The sequence below is a fragment of the Chelonia mydas genome, chromosome 14 (assembly GCF_015237465.2).
Source record: "Chelonia mydas isolate rCheMyd1 chromosome 14, rCheMyd1.pri.v2, whole genome shotgun sequence".
NCBI lineage: Eukaryota > Metazoa > Chordata > Testudines > Cheloniidae > Chelonia > Chelonia mydas.
The window spans coordinates 19,692,538-19,706,779 of NC_051254.2; the positions used below are offsets into that span (position 1 = coordinate 19,692,538).

At 40.4% G+C, this 14,242-nt stretch overlaps 1 protein-coding gene across 3 annotated transcripts in view; it reads right to left on the minus strand.

Annotated features, from left to right (window-relative positions):
* The window catches only part of B3GNTL1 (UDP-GlcNAc:betaGal beta-1,3-N-acetylglucosaminyltransferase like 1), a 308,903-nt gene that overhangs the window by 64,250 nt on the left and 230,411 nt on the right, over positions 1–14,242 (minus strand). For all 3 annotated transcript variants that reach the window (XM_007072584.4, XM_043528665.1, XM_037914032.2), the window contains one exon: positions 10,268–10,363. In XM_007072584.4, the coding sequence (XP_007072646.2) occupies positions 10,268–10,363 (96 nt within the window). The remainder of the gene's footprint in view (positions 1–10,267; positions 10,364–14,242) is intronic.

Genomic DNA, 14,242 nt, shown 5'->3' on the forward strand with positions numbered 1-14,242 from the left:
CCCTGGCTAAGATAGATATAATGTATTACCCTAGGATTTTCGTTTCAATAGCATGCTTCACAAAGTTCACTCATAATGGATCATCAGCAAGGAAACTTCACATGCTTTATAAAAGGTCTTCAGTGTATATTTTTTAGTTACACAAAAGACAAAATAAAAACACCTTTTTCATGTATTAAATAAGCCAACAACTAGTTCAAAAGGGGTTTCCAAGTGACAGAATCATGTAGCAAAGACGACTTAGCAGCATCTCACATCTCTTTTGAAAGGTTGGTTTATCCCTTTCCTGAAGAAGAGCTTTGTGCAGCTCAAAAGCTTGTCTCTTTCACCAACAGAAGTTGGGCTAGTAAAAGATGTTACCTCGCCCAGTTTACCGCTATCCTGGTATTTAACAGCAGGAAGAGCATTTGGGGGCAATTTTCCAACAGCAAATAGAAAACAAACCCTCTATAGATAACAATCTAGACCCTTGCAGAATTTTAACTACTCAAAATAAACCTAAACAAAAAACAAACAGAATTTTGGCTGCAGAACTCATGGTACCTATATCCTGTCTGAATACCAGTTACTGTACTGAATGTTCCTTTGTTTTTCTGTGCAGTTGCTCAGAACAGATTATCCAAATGTACTATTATTCCATACAAAACCAAAACTACATTAAAAAACCATTAAGGTTGCAAAGTGAGGCTCTCAAAAGTTAGGTAATGTCAGAATTATAGTAGAAACTTTAATTCTGCCTCTATGTGTACGCATTATGATACAATCTTTACTTACATAATCACAAGAGAGTTTTTTCTCAAAGGACCTCAGATTCATTAAATGAGGCATCTATTCCATATTTCTTATTATTCTCATCGTTTGCTGTATGACCCTATCTGTTAAGTTACTAGAACACAGGGATTGCCAGACTGAATCAGACCCATGGTCCATCTAAGTCTAGTATCCTGTCTCCAACAATGGCCAGCAGCAGAGGCTTCAGATAGGTTTCAGAGTAGCAGCCGTGTTAGTCTGTATCCGTAAAAAGAAAAGGAGTACTTGTGGCACCTTAGAGACTAACAAATGTATTTATTTATGCTTTAATACATTTGTTAGTCTCTAAGGTGCCACAACTACTCCTTTTCTTTTTCGGCTTCAGATAGTACATCAAATCCTAAAGTAGGTAAATGTATTGCCATAATGCACACCATCTTAAACATGAACTGAATAAATAATATTTTTATTTCTTCAGAGGTTTCTCGATTGCATTCATCACAATGGTATCTCAAGTGTCTCAGAAACATTAATGAATTTATCTTTCCCAACACCTGTGAGACGTATTCATATATGCATTTTACAGATGGGGAACTGAGGCAGAGAGAGTAAGAACAATATTTTCAATAGCGTCAACCAATTTTGAAAGTCCCAATTTCCAGATCCCCAACTTGAGATACCTGGGGCCTGATTTTTCACATATAAAGCACCTATTCCTAGACCTATGTCACAAGACATACCAATGGTTCAGGATGGAACACCTCATACCACTGAGCAATATACTTTGGGGGATAAGCTATTTATTTGAAGGGGAGCAGAAGGGAGTATTCTTCTGGCAGGTTGTTTTTGTTTAAAATGGTTGGCGTTCAGATGCTTGAGTGTTCCAGGCTCTACTGTGGACAATGGATCAGTGGATATAGGGGTGGTGAGGCAGACAAAGTTGCATGAAGAAGGCAATAAATCACTTAATTCTATAATTTATCACATATCTCTACATATGTACCATAGGCACACCACACATACACTGGTTAATATTTTCAAAGTCAACTAGGGGAGTTAGCCACACAACTCCCATTAAAATTAATGGAAGTTATGTAACTAAATTTCCTAGTTGGCTCTGAAAATCTCAACCACACTTCGCATTTTCTGCTCTTCCATTTGCATAAAATGGAGAAATAAAAATTGAGACCTTTCCCTAAGAATGATGGTGCTTGCCATTAAAAAGAAGCTTGCATTACCACAGTATTCAGTATTCCCTTTACTTGAGAGCAAATGAAACAAAAAGTAGAGGGTAATACTGAGTATAGGTCTGACACTCTCCTAAATGCTTTTAAGAGAACTACCTATCTTGCATTATGGGCTCAATTCTCCATTGTTCCTGAGCTAAACATAGGTATAATGAATGGCAGGGAGGGGTGCTACTGACAATTACTCCCTAATTCTTAGCTGTTTGGCTCCAGTATAAGCTAAAGCTGGCAAGAAGTCTGCTTTAAGTTAGGTGCTGGTGGAAGATCTTCTGCCAGATGAGAATCATGCCCACATGTTCCCTCCTCCTCTGATGCATCCACACCCCACTTTGACATATCCCACTGCTTCCTCTATGTCCTCTTCCTTTCCTCGTTACACCTAGCAGTACAGTTCCAGTGTAGGAGGTGGTGGTGGGAAAGCTGGTGTGGGAGGCAGTGGAGCTGCGTCTGTTAGCCTTGTGCGGATGGAAATTTGCCCTATATTGAGAAATCTCCAGCTGGCAAAATGGGGAATCCAGTCCTATAGATTTTATAATTAGGTTTCACATGCCTTGTTTAAAAAAACAGGACAAGAAAGGCAAATCTACCATTTCAACTACGCTATTAATATATTAGGAAAATCTGAATTGTGTGGAAGGTGAGCTAGCCAAGTCTCTTGATCAGAACCCTCAAGAGAAATCAGGCTGTAATTGGGAACACTTTTTTTTCTTACCGATAAGTGTATGACGGAAAAGGCTGGAACCAGAGGGAGCCAAATTTATCTCAGTCCTCAGAGGAATCTCAAAGTGCTGAGAGAGAGTGAGTGGAAGACGAAATAACTTTTGTCTCCATACTTACCTGATTAATGAAGTATTTTAGCAGGATTCTGCTGCCAAAGTTTTAAAGCCTATTCATTCCATACCTTGTACCGTAGGCCATGCATTTAAAAAAAACAACCCCAAAACACTGTAGTAGTAATATTACATTGGAGTTGCACTAAAAGCCATTCAACTGATTAAATGGAAATAACATAGTACAAAACAGTTATAGAATGAACTTCCAAATTCTTATTGATCAAAATACTTATTCCTAGAAAGACCCAAGAGCTAAATTTTAAAATTACAGCAGCATGTGCTGTGGTGTTAGCAGCATGTTGCTGGATATACATCTGGCACAAGAGACATCCTGTCTCAAAGAAAGTTCACTCACTTCAGGCCAACACACTGTACTGAAGGGGACTTTTTAAGGCTCATCTCAGCAACAGGAACATGCTTGCTAAAACTGCTGTCTTCTAGAGCAGTGCCTCGCAACCTTTCCAGACTACTGTACCTCTGTCAGGAGTCTGATTGGTCTTGTGTACCCTCTACACCTCACTTAAAAACTACTTGCTTACAAAATCAGACATAAAAATACAAAAATGTCACAGCACAGTATTACTGGAAAATTGCTTATTTTCTCATTTTACTATATAATTATAAGGTAAATCAACTGGAATATAAATATCGTACTTACATTTCAGTGTATAATATATAAAGCAGTATAAACAAGTTGTCTGTATGAAATTTTAGTTTGTACTGACTTCGCTAGTGCTTTTTATGTAGCCTGTTTTAAAACTGTGCAAATATCTAGATGAGTTGCTGTACCCCCTGGAAGACCTCTGCGTATTCCCAGGAGTACGCATACCCCTGGTTGAGAACCACTGCCCTAGAGTTTACTGCTGATGAGAGCACATGTGCTTGTGAACTGCTGTCCAATCGCTGGAAGTTGAAGCTAGATAAAAAATTGCACCTTGCCTAAATGTAGCTGTTAGGGTAATTAATAATTGGAACAATTTACCAAGGGATGTGATGGATTCCCCATCACTTGAAGTCTTCAAATCAAGATTGCCTGTCTTTCTAAAATATAAGATCTAGCTCAACCACTAAATACGGCCTTGAGGCAGAATTTATTCAGTGACAGTCTATGATCTGGGGTATACAGCAGGTCAGTCTAGATAATCACACGGATCCTTTCTGGCTTTAGAATCTATGGAATTATGTCCCATTTGTAGCTAACCATGGATCTACAGTGACACTGAATACCACAATATGACTGGTGGGCCTAGCAGCTGGCACCACATGCACTGTGGCAGACTGCCATCTGTTATTCCCAGGCCATCTGGGGTAATTCCATCTTGCACACCTTGGTGTAGCTTCTTATGGTATGTCTACACTGCAAAGTGAAGGTGTGATTGTAACATGGGTAGGCAGATCCATTTTAGCTTAATCTAGCTAGCACAGGTAACACAATAGACACAACAGCATTGTAGATGTGGTATCATGGGATTCAGTATGGGCTACACCAGTCTGGTTGCTAGCCTGTGCTGAAGCCCATGCCACCATGTCTACACTAAAGCTAACACAAGTACGCCTACCTATGATGTAATCGCATCTTAACTTTACAGGGTAGACATAGCCTTAGATGTTTCAAGCAAGCTAGATTTGTGGGTATGCACTGAATTTTTTTTCCAATGCTGAGCATTGACTGACAGAACATAATCCAAAATCTCCAGGATCTTATAGGCTTGGTACTCTATCTTTGCATATGTTACATGAAATTTTTCTGTTTTAAGAAAATCTTGTTAACTTTATTTCATGAAACTGTTATTAGTTTGACTTCCATTAGGACAGTCACCAGAAATAGGCTGGAGGACCCATTAGAAGTCACTCTTAAATTATGACAGGTTTCAGAGTAGCAGCTGTGTGAATCTGTATTCGCAAAAAGAAAAGGAGTACTTGTGGCACCTTAGAGTACTTGTGGCACCTAACCAATTTATTTGAGCATAAGCTTTCGTGAGCTACAGCTCACTTCATCGGATGCATACTGTGGAAAGTATGGAAAGTACACAAGATCTTTTTATACACACAAAGCATGAAAAAATGGGTGTTTACCACTACAAAAGGTTTTCTCTCCCCCCACCCCACTCTCCTGCTGGTAATAGCTTATCTAAAGTGATCACTCTCCTTACAATGTGTATGATAATCAAGTTGGGCCATTTCTAGCACAAATCCAGGGTTTCACAAGAACGTCTGAGGGGGACCCTCCCCCCCCCCCACGTTCTTGTTAAACCCTGGATTTGTGCTGGATATGGCCCGCCTTGATTATCATACACATTGTAAGGAGAGTGATCACTTTAGATAAGCTATTACCAACAGGAGAGTGGGTTTGTGTGTGTGTGTGTGGGGGGGGGAACCTGGATTTGTGCTGGAAATGGCCCAACTTGATTATCATACACATTGTAAGGAGAGTGATCACTTTAGATAAGCTATTACCAGCAGGAGAGTGGGGTGGGGGGAGAGAAAACCTTTTGTAGTGGTAAACACCCATTTTTTCATGCTTTGTGTGTATAAAAAGATCTTGTGTACTTTCCACAGTATGCATCCGATGAAGTGAGCTGTAGCTCACGAAAGCTTATGCTCAAATAAATTGGTTAGTCTCTAAGGTGCCACAAGTACTCCTTTTCTCTTAAATTACTGCACTGAGTAATATTTGAATTGGCTTCTCTTCAGAATTATCCAAAACACCCTTAAGCCTCTTAATCTTTCTTTAGATCTGTGACTCTGTCCCTTTGCTCATACCCTGATAAGGCCTTTAAATCATTTTGCCCTGATTATAAAACAGGAAATCTGTGACAATGTTATATTTGCTTCAGTGTTTGCGAAATAAAGTTAAAGGGTTACTAGAGATTCTGCACATTTTCTTTCTTCTAAAAGAGAAACATTTCTGCTCTACTGGCAAATAGCAATTAAATTAAACAAGGAAAAGGTGAAAGCCAAAGGGTCAGGGCGGGGTGAATTCTAAAGTGCGCTTAATAATACACTAGCAAGAAATGTCTTCAGAAGTGGGGGGAGGAGGTGGGTTTTCAAATACTCTGTAAGTATAATTTATCATTGGCTCCAGCACTTTCTTTTCTTCCTGGATACTACTCAAATACTGATCTCTGTTCAGCTTTAACCGTACCATGCCAAGAATATCAGAGCCTGTGTTTTGTCCTCATTTTTCCCCCAGAGCACCTTGACAGGTCATTTGACAGTCTGACAATATTCTAATTCATGTTCCAAAACCCCACAAATTTCTCCTTAACCTTTCAGCTTCCAGGGCTTATTATAAATGCTTGGTTTCTTGAGGGAATTCTGACAGCTCTCTTCTGGCCCAGAGAAATGGAGAAAGGTACTAGCGAGCCCCTCAAAGGCTATACAGCTCCTTTAGACATTTGGAGTATTCACTGCATTCTCCTGTGCACCAAGATGTATTTCAACCCCACCTCAGTTCCTCCTTTCCATGACCCTTTATCACAGGGACAGATCAGAGCTGAGAGCGAGCCATTGCATTCTGAACTGCAGTTTGTATTCAGAAATGCTAGCTGCTCATGCTACATGATTACACCTGGGGCTCATTAAAAATAATTTCCCTCTGTTTGCACTTTTAGATAAGTTTTAAAAAGGGGCAAGATTTACGTAAAATTCTAGTCTGGATACACTTAAAAAGGAATGTTAAAGTTGGGGGTGGGGTTAGGGGGGCAGGATAGAGAATTTAGTTAGAGAAGAAAATATTTTACACTGATCTGCCCTGGGTATCAGGGATAAAATAATTGTGGTATTTCTCACTCTAATCTCATGGTGAAGTTTGTCCATATAAAAGCACAATTATGCAAACTGCCATTTTTGATTCTCCTTTGTTCAGCAGAAGTTTGAAGAAGAGGAGTTTGCTGGTTAGGCAGGCCAGAAAAGATTTTGGGGTTACCTATGTCTTATGTGCTTTAAGTTTCTCAAAAGTATTTACCAAGCAGTAAGTTAGGGTATCGTAGTGTAGTAATTGTGGAGCAATTACACACTTACAAATAGTTCACACAAGACATTAGAATTAAGAAAATGTTGGCCAGGATGCAGGTTATTTGTCTTTTCCAAAAGCACCATGGGATCTTTAACTTTTACTTGGATGTCCGCAAGAGACAGGGCAAAGCTCTGTAGTCTAATGACTGAAGGAGGGAGGATATGTTTAGGCAGAGCTATGTGCAGACCCATAACTAGAATAGCAAAAGATGTTGTTGGCCAAAGGTTGAGGTGCTCTGATAAAGATATGTAGTGGAAACTTCACAGAGCACCAGCCTCCACTATATCTGTTCCTGGCCAAGGTTATCAGTCCCCGACTCTCATGGGCAATCAAGTTTTGAAATGTACCAGTCATTTAATGATACAAGGAAACTGTACATAAGGCTGGAACCCTTCATTCTCTTTGTGACACATATGTGAAGCCAGTGATGGCTTTTTAATAACATTTCTATGTGTTGGAATAAATTTACAAGCAAGGTGCCACACACTTGATCAAATAAATTAGATGGCGTCACACACACAAGTTTCCCAAAGAGAAAACTTTCACATACTAAGCTCAAAAATTGTAAATAAAATCTTGCCACTCGTTCCAATAACAGAGGTCACTAAATTTAATTTGTGTGGGATGGATGCACTCCAGGAAGTCTCTCTCTTCAGTTTTCTGATAAAGTTCCTCAAAAATACATTCATTATACCACCATCCTCCTACCTCTGGATGTACTGTAGAGAGGACACTATCCTAAATAAAGTGGTTGTCATTAAAATCTTTATATTCTTGCCTAGATTTCAGTGGTATTCCATATTACTCAGCATACCATGAACACGTATTAAAATCAGTTACTTGCAAGGCAATTATATGAAAGTTAGTAGAGTCAGTCAGTCAGCTTTACTGGATAACTTGCTTTCTCTACTTCAAAATATTTCAACCCTGACTCTTATGATTAAATAACTAAATATTCTCCTCACTTACATATAATGGAACTGAACAAACATAATTAAATACATATAACAGTGATAGCCATTCCACTCTCCTTATTTACATTGTGTAATAGGATTTTTATCATTGTACTTGGATAGCGCACAAAGTATATTTGCAATTCTGCCCTTTGATGTACAGTCAAGATTTTTAGTCACAAGTAGACAAGCCCCATTTCAGAAGAAGTCATTTATAATTCTGTTTGGATATTGCAATAATGCTAATGCAGAGAAAATATGTCTTTGTAGTGAATGAACGTCTTGAAGGAGAGAAAGTTTGTTAATAAAATGGAGTCTTTGTAAGCAAATGCTTTAAATCTCCCATGAAGCATTGGGAAAATTAGATATACTTTACTAATAAGAAGGATTTAGGCATTGGTTAACATTTGATTATTCCATGTGCTTTGTTTACTTAGTTCTTCAAATCACAACCTCTCCAACATTTGACATATGAAGAACAGGTGTTCAGATTTAATTCCAAGTGAGAAATGCAGCTTTTTGGTATGGAAACAGTTTTGCAAATGGAAAGACTAGAATCTAGCGATTTCTTGATCTATTTCTCTGTTTACTGGCAGCAACCTGACACCTGTAGATTGCATAATTAATACTAACTCAAGAAGGTGGAGAGATGTGATTAACAAGTCAGATGATGAGTCAAGTCAGCATATACACAAACAAAGACAACCCAGTGTTGACCAGTAACTCTGTTCCCATTGTTGTGTATGGCAAATCTCCCATTTATTCCAAAGGGAAGAGCTAGGCCAACGCTGTGCACTTCTGAAAATCCCACCTCAATGGTTAAGGATGAGATGACTTGGGAAATTGCTGCTTTCCTCCCTTGTCACAATCCTGCAGTTGTGGGCAGTGGAAGCATTTGAACAAGAGACTCCTGGGTTTAGAGATGAGGGGGCTATTAGCAGGGCATTTTCTTTGAAGGTCCCTGGTCTCCAGAACTCAATCCCATCTGTCTGCCAGAGCCTGGATTTGTTCACCTCCTGGACACCCCAACAAAGCTACTCTTGTCCCACCAGGTGTTCGGGGAGGGAGTAGACTGTGGGAAATGAGGCTAAATTTACGGATTTTTTTTTATTATTATTGACTGGCAGGTAACTATTATGTGTGCATTACCTATATCATAAATCCAAAAACCCTTAGACTTGGCATTGCGGCCATTTAAGCTGATCACTTTTACTCACAGGAGGCGCGTATGCTGTAAAATAAAATTAAAAAAGTAGGAAGGCAAAAAACCCAAACCATATCAGCATGGTTACAGGGCAAGGCTCAAGAGGTGATTTAAGTCAAATGGGTATTCTTCAGATAATGGAAAGTCAACCCCAGGGTAAAGCGAGAGAGAGAGAGAGAGAAAGAGAGAGAGAGAGAGAGAAAAGTCATATGGTCTGTCTACTGGATAGGGCATTGGATTGACTCAGGAGACCTGGATCCTGTTCCAAGCTCTGCCACTGACCTGCTGTGTGATCTTAGGCAAAACATTTCACCACTTGGACTTTGTTTCCCCTCCTACCCTTCTCCATCTTTTCTATTTGGACTGTAATCTCTTTGGGATAGCGATTCTCTCTCACCATATATTTTTACAGTGCCTAGCACAACGGGGCCTCACTGTCAGCTGGGGTCAGTAGGTGGTACTGTAAATCTAATAACAGCAATGATAATAATTTAGTATTGTAATAAGTAGTACATAAATTAGAGTAGGAATTACCTTCAGCAGTACTGCAATGCTATGTCTGGCAGTATTACATACAAGTATTCAGAAACAAAGTAGAATATAAGTGTGCTTGCTAATTATCAGAATGTCCTTCCATCACACAGGATATGTCTACATAGCAGCTAGGAGGTGAGACTCCCAGCTCAGTTATACGTACATTGCAAGCTCTGTTTGAGCTAACACATAAAACTACCAGTGAGTTCGCAGTGGCACAGGCAGCAGCTCAGGTTAACTGCCCAAGTTGTACCAAGGAGGTTGGGCAGGATTATACTCAGGTGGCTAGCCTGAGCTGCTCTCTGTGCCACTGTGGCCACACTATTTTTAGGCCCTACTTCAAGCACAGTTAGTGCATGTATGTCTATCCGAGCTGGGAATCACACCCCATAGCTGATGCATAGACGTAACCAATGTTGTTTCAGTGCTGTGCGCTAAAGCCTTAACTCTAGAAACATACCAAAAAGCTGGAGGAGTGTGTGTTGATGAACTGAAGTCTTTTCTGAAATTTGCAAGCCAGAAGAGGAAATGCTTTTCCTCAGTTTTATCCCCTGTAGTATTTGAGTTTAGTTATCCACACATGAACTAACATTCTGTGGCCCATTTAATAGCAATAGGAAAAGACCTCTTGAGAGCATAACACTACCAATTGTCCTGCTAACACACAATTCTTAACAAAATGGAATCAAGAATGGAGTATCAATTTTGTTTTTATCAGTAGCACTTACCTTCCCACCCTCATTAAATTTGCCCACGTGACAAAACCATTCTCGGGAGCAGAACCAGGTAGGCATGATCACAGTGGGTCCATGGGAGGTAAACACCTAGGGAAAAAAGTGAAACCTTAGTGAAAAGGAAGAATAGTCCTAACAGATATACTCTTTGATAATAAAGTTTATTTTCATTTATTAACTTATGCCCTTGTCCTGCAAAGACTTAGGCTTATCTTGGACTTAAAACACATCAGAAGCCCCATTAAATTCACTGAGACTACTCATGTACTTAAAGTTCAGCACCTGCACAAGTCTTTGCAGAATCATGGCCTAAGAAATTAAATCTAGTATTTCCTACTTCATATACTGTAGCACTGTGACTGTTCCTATTGGTAATAGCAAGTTTTACAACAAATCCAAAAATCTTGAAACTATAATTCAAGTTTTGAGAGATCCACCACAACTGAAATTCTACTAGTTTTACTAAAAATACTAACCTTAATAATGAAAGTACATATATAATGGAAAGTCTGTGTCCAGTGTGCTTTCAGAAAGCACAAAATTACAAACTTTGATCTATCTTCTATGATTTTCTGTGGAAAATTGGGGAAAGTGAAGTACAGCTTGATTTTAAACCAGAACAATATGTATACAGTACTTAATGCTACCTGGTTAAACTAAAAGTCTTGGAAAGAAACGTATGATTTGATAGACAACATGAATATAGTTATTAATTTTAAATTTTTGAATGCTCACAGCTTCAATGACTAGCACCAACACAGCAAGGAACTGTACATAGTCAACCTTTGCTGCCTTAAACAAACATGCCATAAACCCAACTATGAAATAAACCAGAATATCCGGATTATGTCAGATAAACAAATTATCACTTTTATTACAAGGAAAAATATCTAGCAAACCAGGAGACTGAACCTGTCAAACAGAAATCTGACGTTAAAAAGGCATATTGTGTCCAGCTCCAAAGAAAGTTATTTGTACAAGCAGGTTTATGGAAACAGAAAAATAAACAAATTTAATGCCAGTTTCAATCACTAATGAAAATATATTCGTTTCCAGAAGATCATTTCAAAGTATACTATAGATGCAATAATTAATATTACTCTACAGCTAAAATTCTCCAACTTGGTTGCATAAATTTAGCCTTCTGAATCCACAGTTAGATACCTGTCGCTCTCATTAATTACAATATGAGCTGGGGTTGCTCAGTTCCTCGGGCCACTTTTCTTTTTAGATGGATAAATAGGGATTTAGGATCTTAACTTTAGGCCCACAGATTCAAATCTTTTAAATTTAATTCCATATTGAGGCACCTAGGGATGGTATTTTCAAAAACATCTAAGTGACTTTGTAACACAAGTCCCACTATAAGGGCTTGTCTTCACTACTGGGGTAAGTTGACCTAAGTTACACTACTCCAGCTATGTGAATAACGTAGCTGGAGTCAACCTAGCTTAGCTTGACTTACCCAGGTGTCTTCACTGCGCTGCGTCGACGGGAGACACTCTCCGGTCAACTTCCCTTTCTTCTCAGAGAGGTGAAATACTGGGGTCGACCGCAGAGTGCTCTGCCATCGATTTAGTGGGTTTTCACTAGACCTGCTAAATCGACCCCTGCTGCATCAATTGCAGCAGCATCCATCTCCCTGTAGTGAAGACCAGTCCTAAGTCAATAGTCCTGTGCTGAGACTTGTGCTGCTAAGTCACTGAAGCATATTTGAATATCCCATCACTAAACAGAAATGGCCTGCCTTTTAGAGGGGCTAAGTATCAGACACTCCCAGTGAAGACATCGGGAGCTGAAGGGCACTCAGCACCTCTGAAAAATCAGACCACTTTTATTTAGGTGCTTAAATATGGATTTAGGCACCTAAGTTGGAAAATCATGGCTTATATATATAAAAGCGTAATATGCTGCCAGTATTTTCCTGTGAAACAACCTGTTGGCAGATGTTGATTCTGATGGGAGATGCTGAGCCTGGCAACGAATTAGCAGGTGTTGATCAGCTGACTCACTATTGCAAGTACCTATTAGCTCCACCATAGATACCAAGGAAGTGGGAGTGCCCAAGGTGGAACCGTAGGATGAAAAAAGCTTAGGAAGAAACGTTGGACTGCAACTGAGTGGAAACTTCTTTATCATTAAAGCAAAATTCCAGAAGGGGGACAAGTCCTAAGCCTGTTTGGGGTATGCTAAATGTATTTGAAGGTGAAGGAGACTGGAAAAGCCACTTGCTCACTAAGGCACTGATTCAACAGAGCACTTAAGCATGTGCTTAACTTTAAGCAACGCAAATAGTCTAATTAACTCCAATGAGACTAATCAGATACTTAAATGCTCTGTAAAGAGAACATTCTCCTAAGGGTCAATGCTGATATTTTGGACAACCTTTATTTCATCACAACATATAGAACACCTAATGAGACTGGTTATAAGTAAGGCTATGTTTTAGTCATGGGTATTTTTAGTAAAGGTAATCGACAGGTCACGGGCAGTAAACAAAAATTCACAGCCCATGACTTATCCTATATAGCCCGATTAAATCTTGGGTGCTCTGGGGCAGGGGCGGTCCAGAGGCACTGCGGGTGCTCTGGAGGGGGGTGGCCTGGGGGTGCTCTGTGGGGGGACCCCTGCTTCTGCGGGGGGTGGGGGGAGTTGCTGCTGACAGGTTTCCTACCTGGTTCCACGGGGCTCCCCAGAAACAGCAATATTTCCCTTGGATCCTAGGTGGAGGTGCGGCCAGGGGGCACTGCACACTCTCCACGCCCCAAGTGCCGGCTCCGCAGCACCCATTGGCCAGGAACCATGGCCAATGGGAGCTATGGGACTGGCGCCTGCAGGCGGAGGCACTGCGCAGAGCTGCCTAACCGCACCTTCATTTGGGGGCCGAGGCACATGTTGCTGCTTCCGGGGAGCCCCCCGAGGTTAGCGCCACCCAGAGCCCTCACCCCCTCCTGTGCCACAACTCCCTGCCCCAGCTCTGAGCTCCCTTCCACGTCCAAACTCCTGCTGCTGCTGGGGGAGGGAGGCATGGAGGCTTGAGACTGCCCCAGCAGCAGCCAGTGTGGCTGGCCCCGGGCCGCGCCAGCTCCTCAGGTGGCTGCTGCAGAAGTCCTGGAAGGTCATGGAATTTGTGATTTCTGTGACCTCCGTGACAGACTCTCAGCCTTATTTATAAGCCAAAACAAATCATTTATGTGTATGGACAGAGCATGAAAATGTTCTTTGCATCTCTTATAAAGATTTGTTCTCACATATGCACAGTAATGCAGATGTTTTTATGCAATTTATATACACTGACCTGTAAAAGTACAGTACTGTCAGTTTACATGGGTATTCAAGCAACATTTTAAGGATAAACCAATGTTCTGTATATTTCTTTGGAGATGCAAATAATTTTTACATGGTTAGGTTGAGAACAAGGCTAAAATTAATCTAATGATAGATGTATTAACTTTAGCAACACCTGGTCATGCCAGTAAAGTTATTCATGGTGAAAACAATGGGGAGTGAGTTGGATGATGACTATGGAAAAGGAGACAAAGAACTTTATTATTTATTATCCTGAAGGAAATTGTCCCGGACAATCACTGCAAGGAAGCTGTACAGTTACTGATGAATAACTATTTTTTGTTCTTAGTTTTTTAATTCTCTGCATCGTTGCTCCATAAGAATGGCCATAGTGGGTCAGACCAAAGGTCCAGCTAGCCCAGTATCCTGTCTTCTGAGAGTGGCCAATGCCAGGTGCCCCAGAGGGAATGAGCAGAACAGGTGATCTATCCCTTTTCACCCATTCCCAGCTTCTGTCAAACAGAGGCTAGTGATACCATCCCTGCCCATCCTGGCTAATAGCCATTGATGGACCTATTTTCCATGAACTTATTTAGTTCTTTTTTGAACGATGTTATAGTCTTGGTCTTCACAACGTCCTCTGGCAAAGAGTTCCACAGATTGACTGTGTGTTGTGCGAAG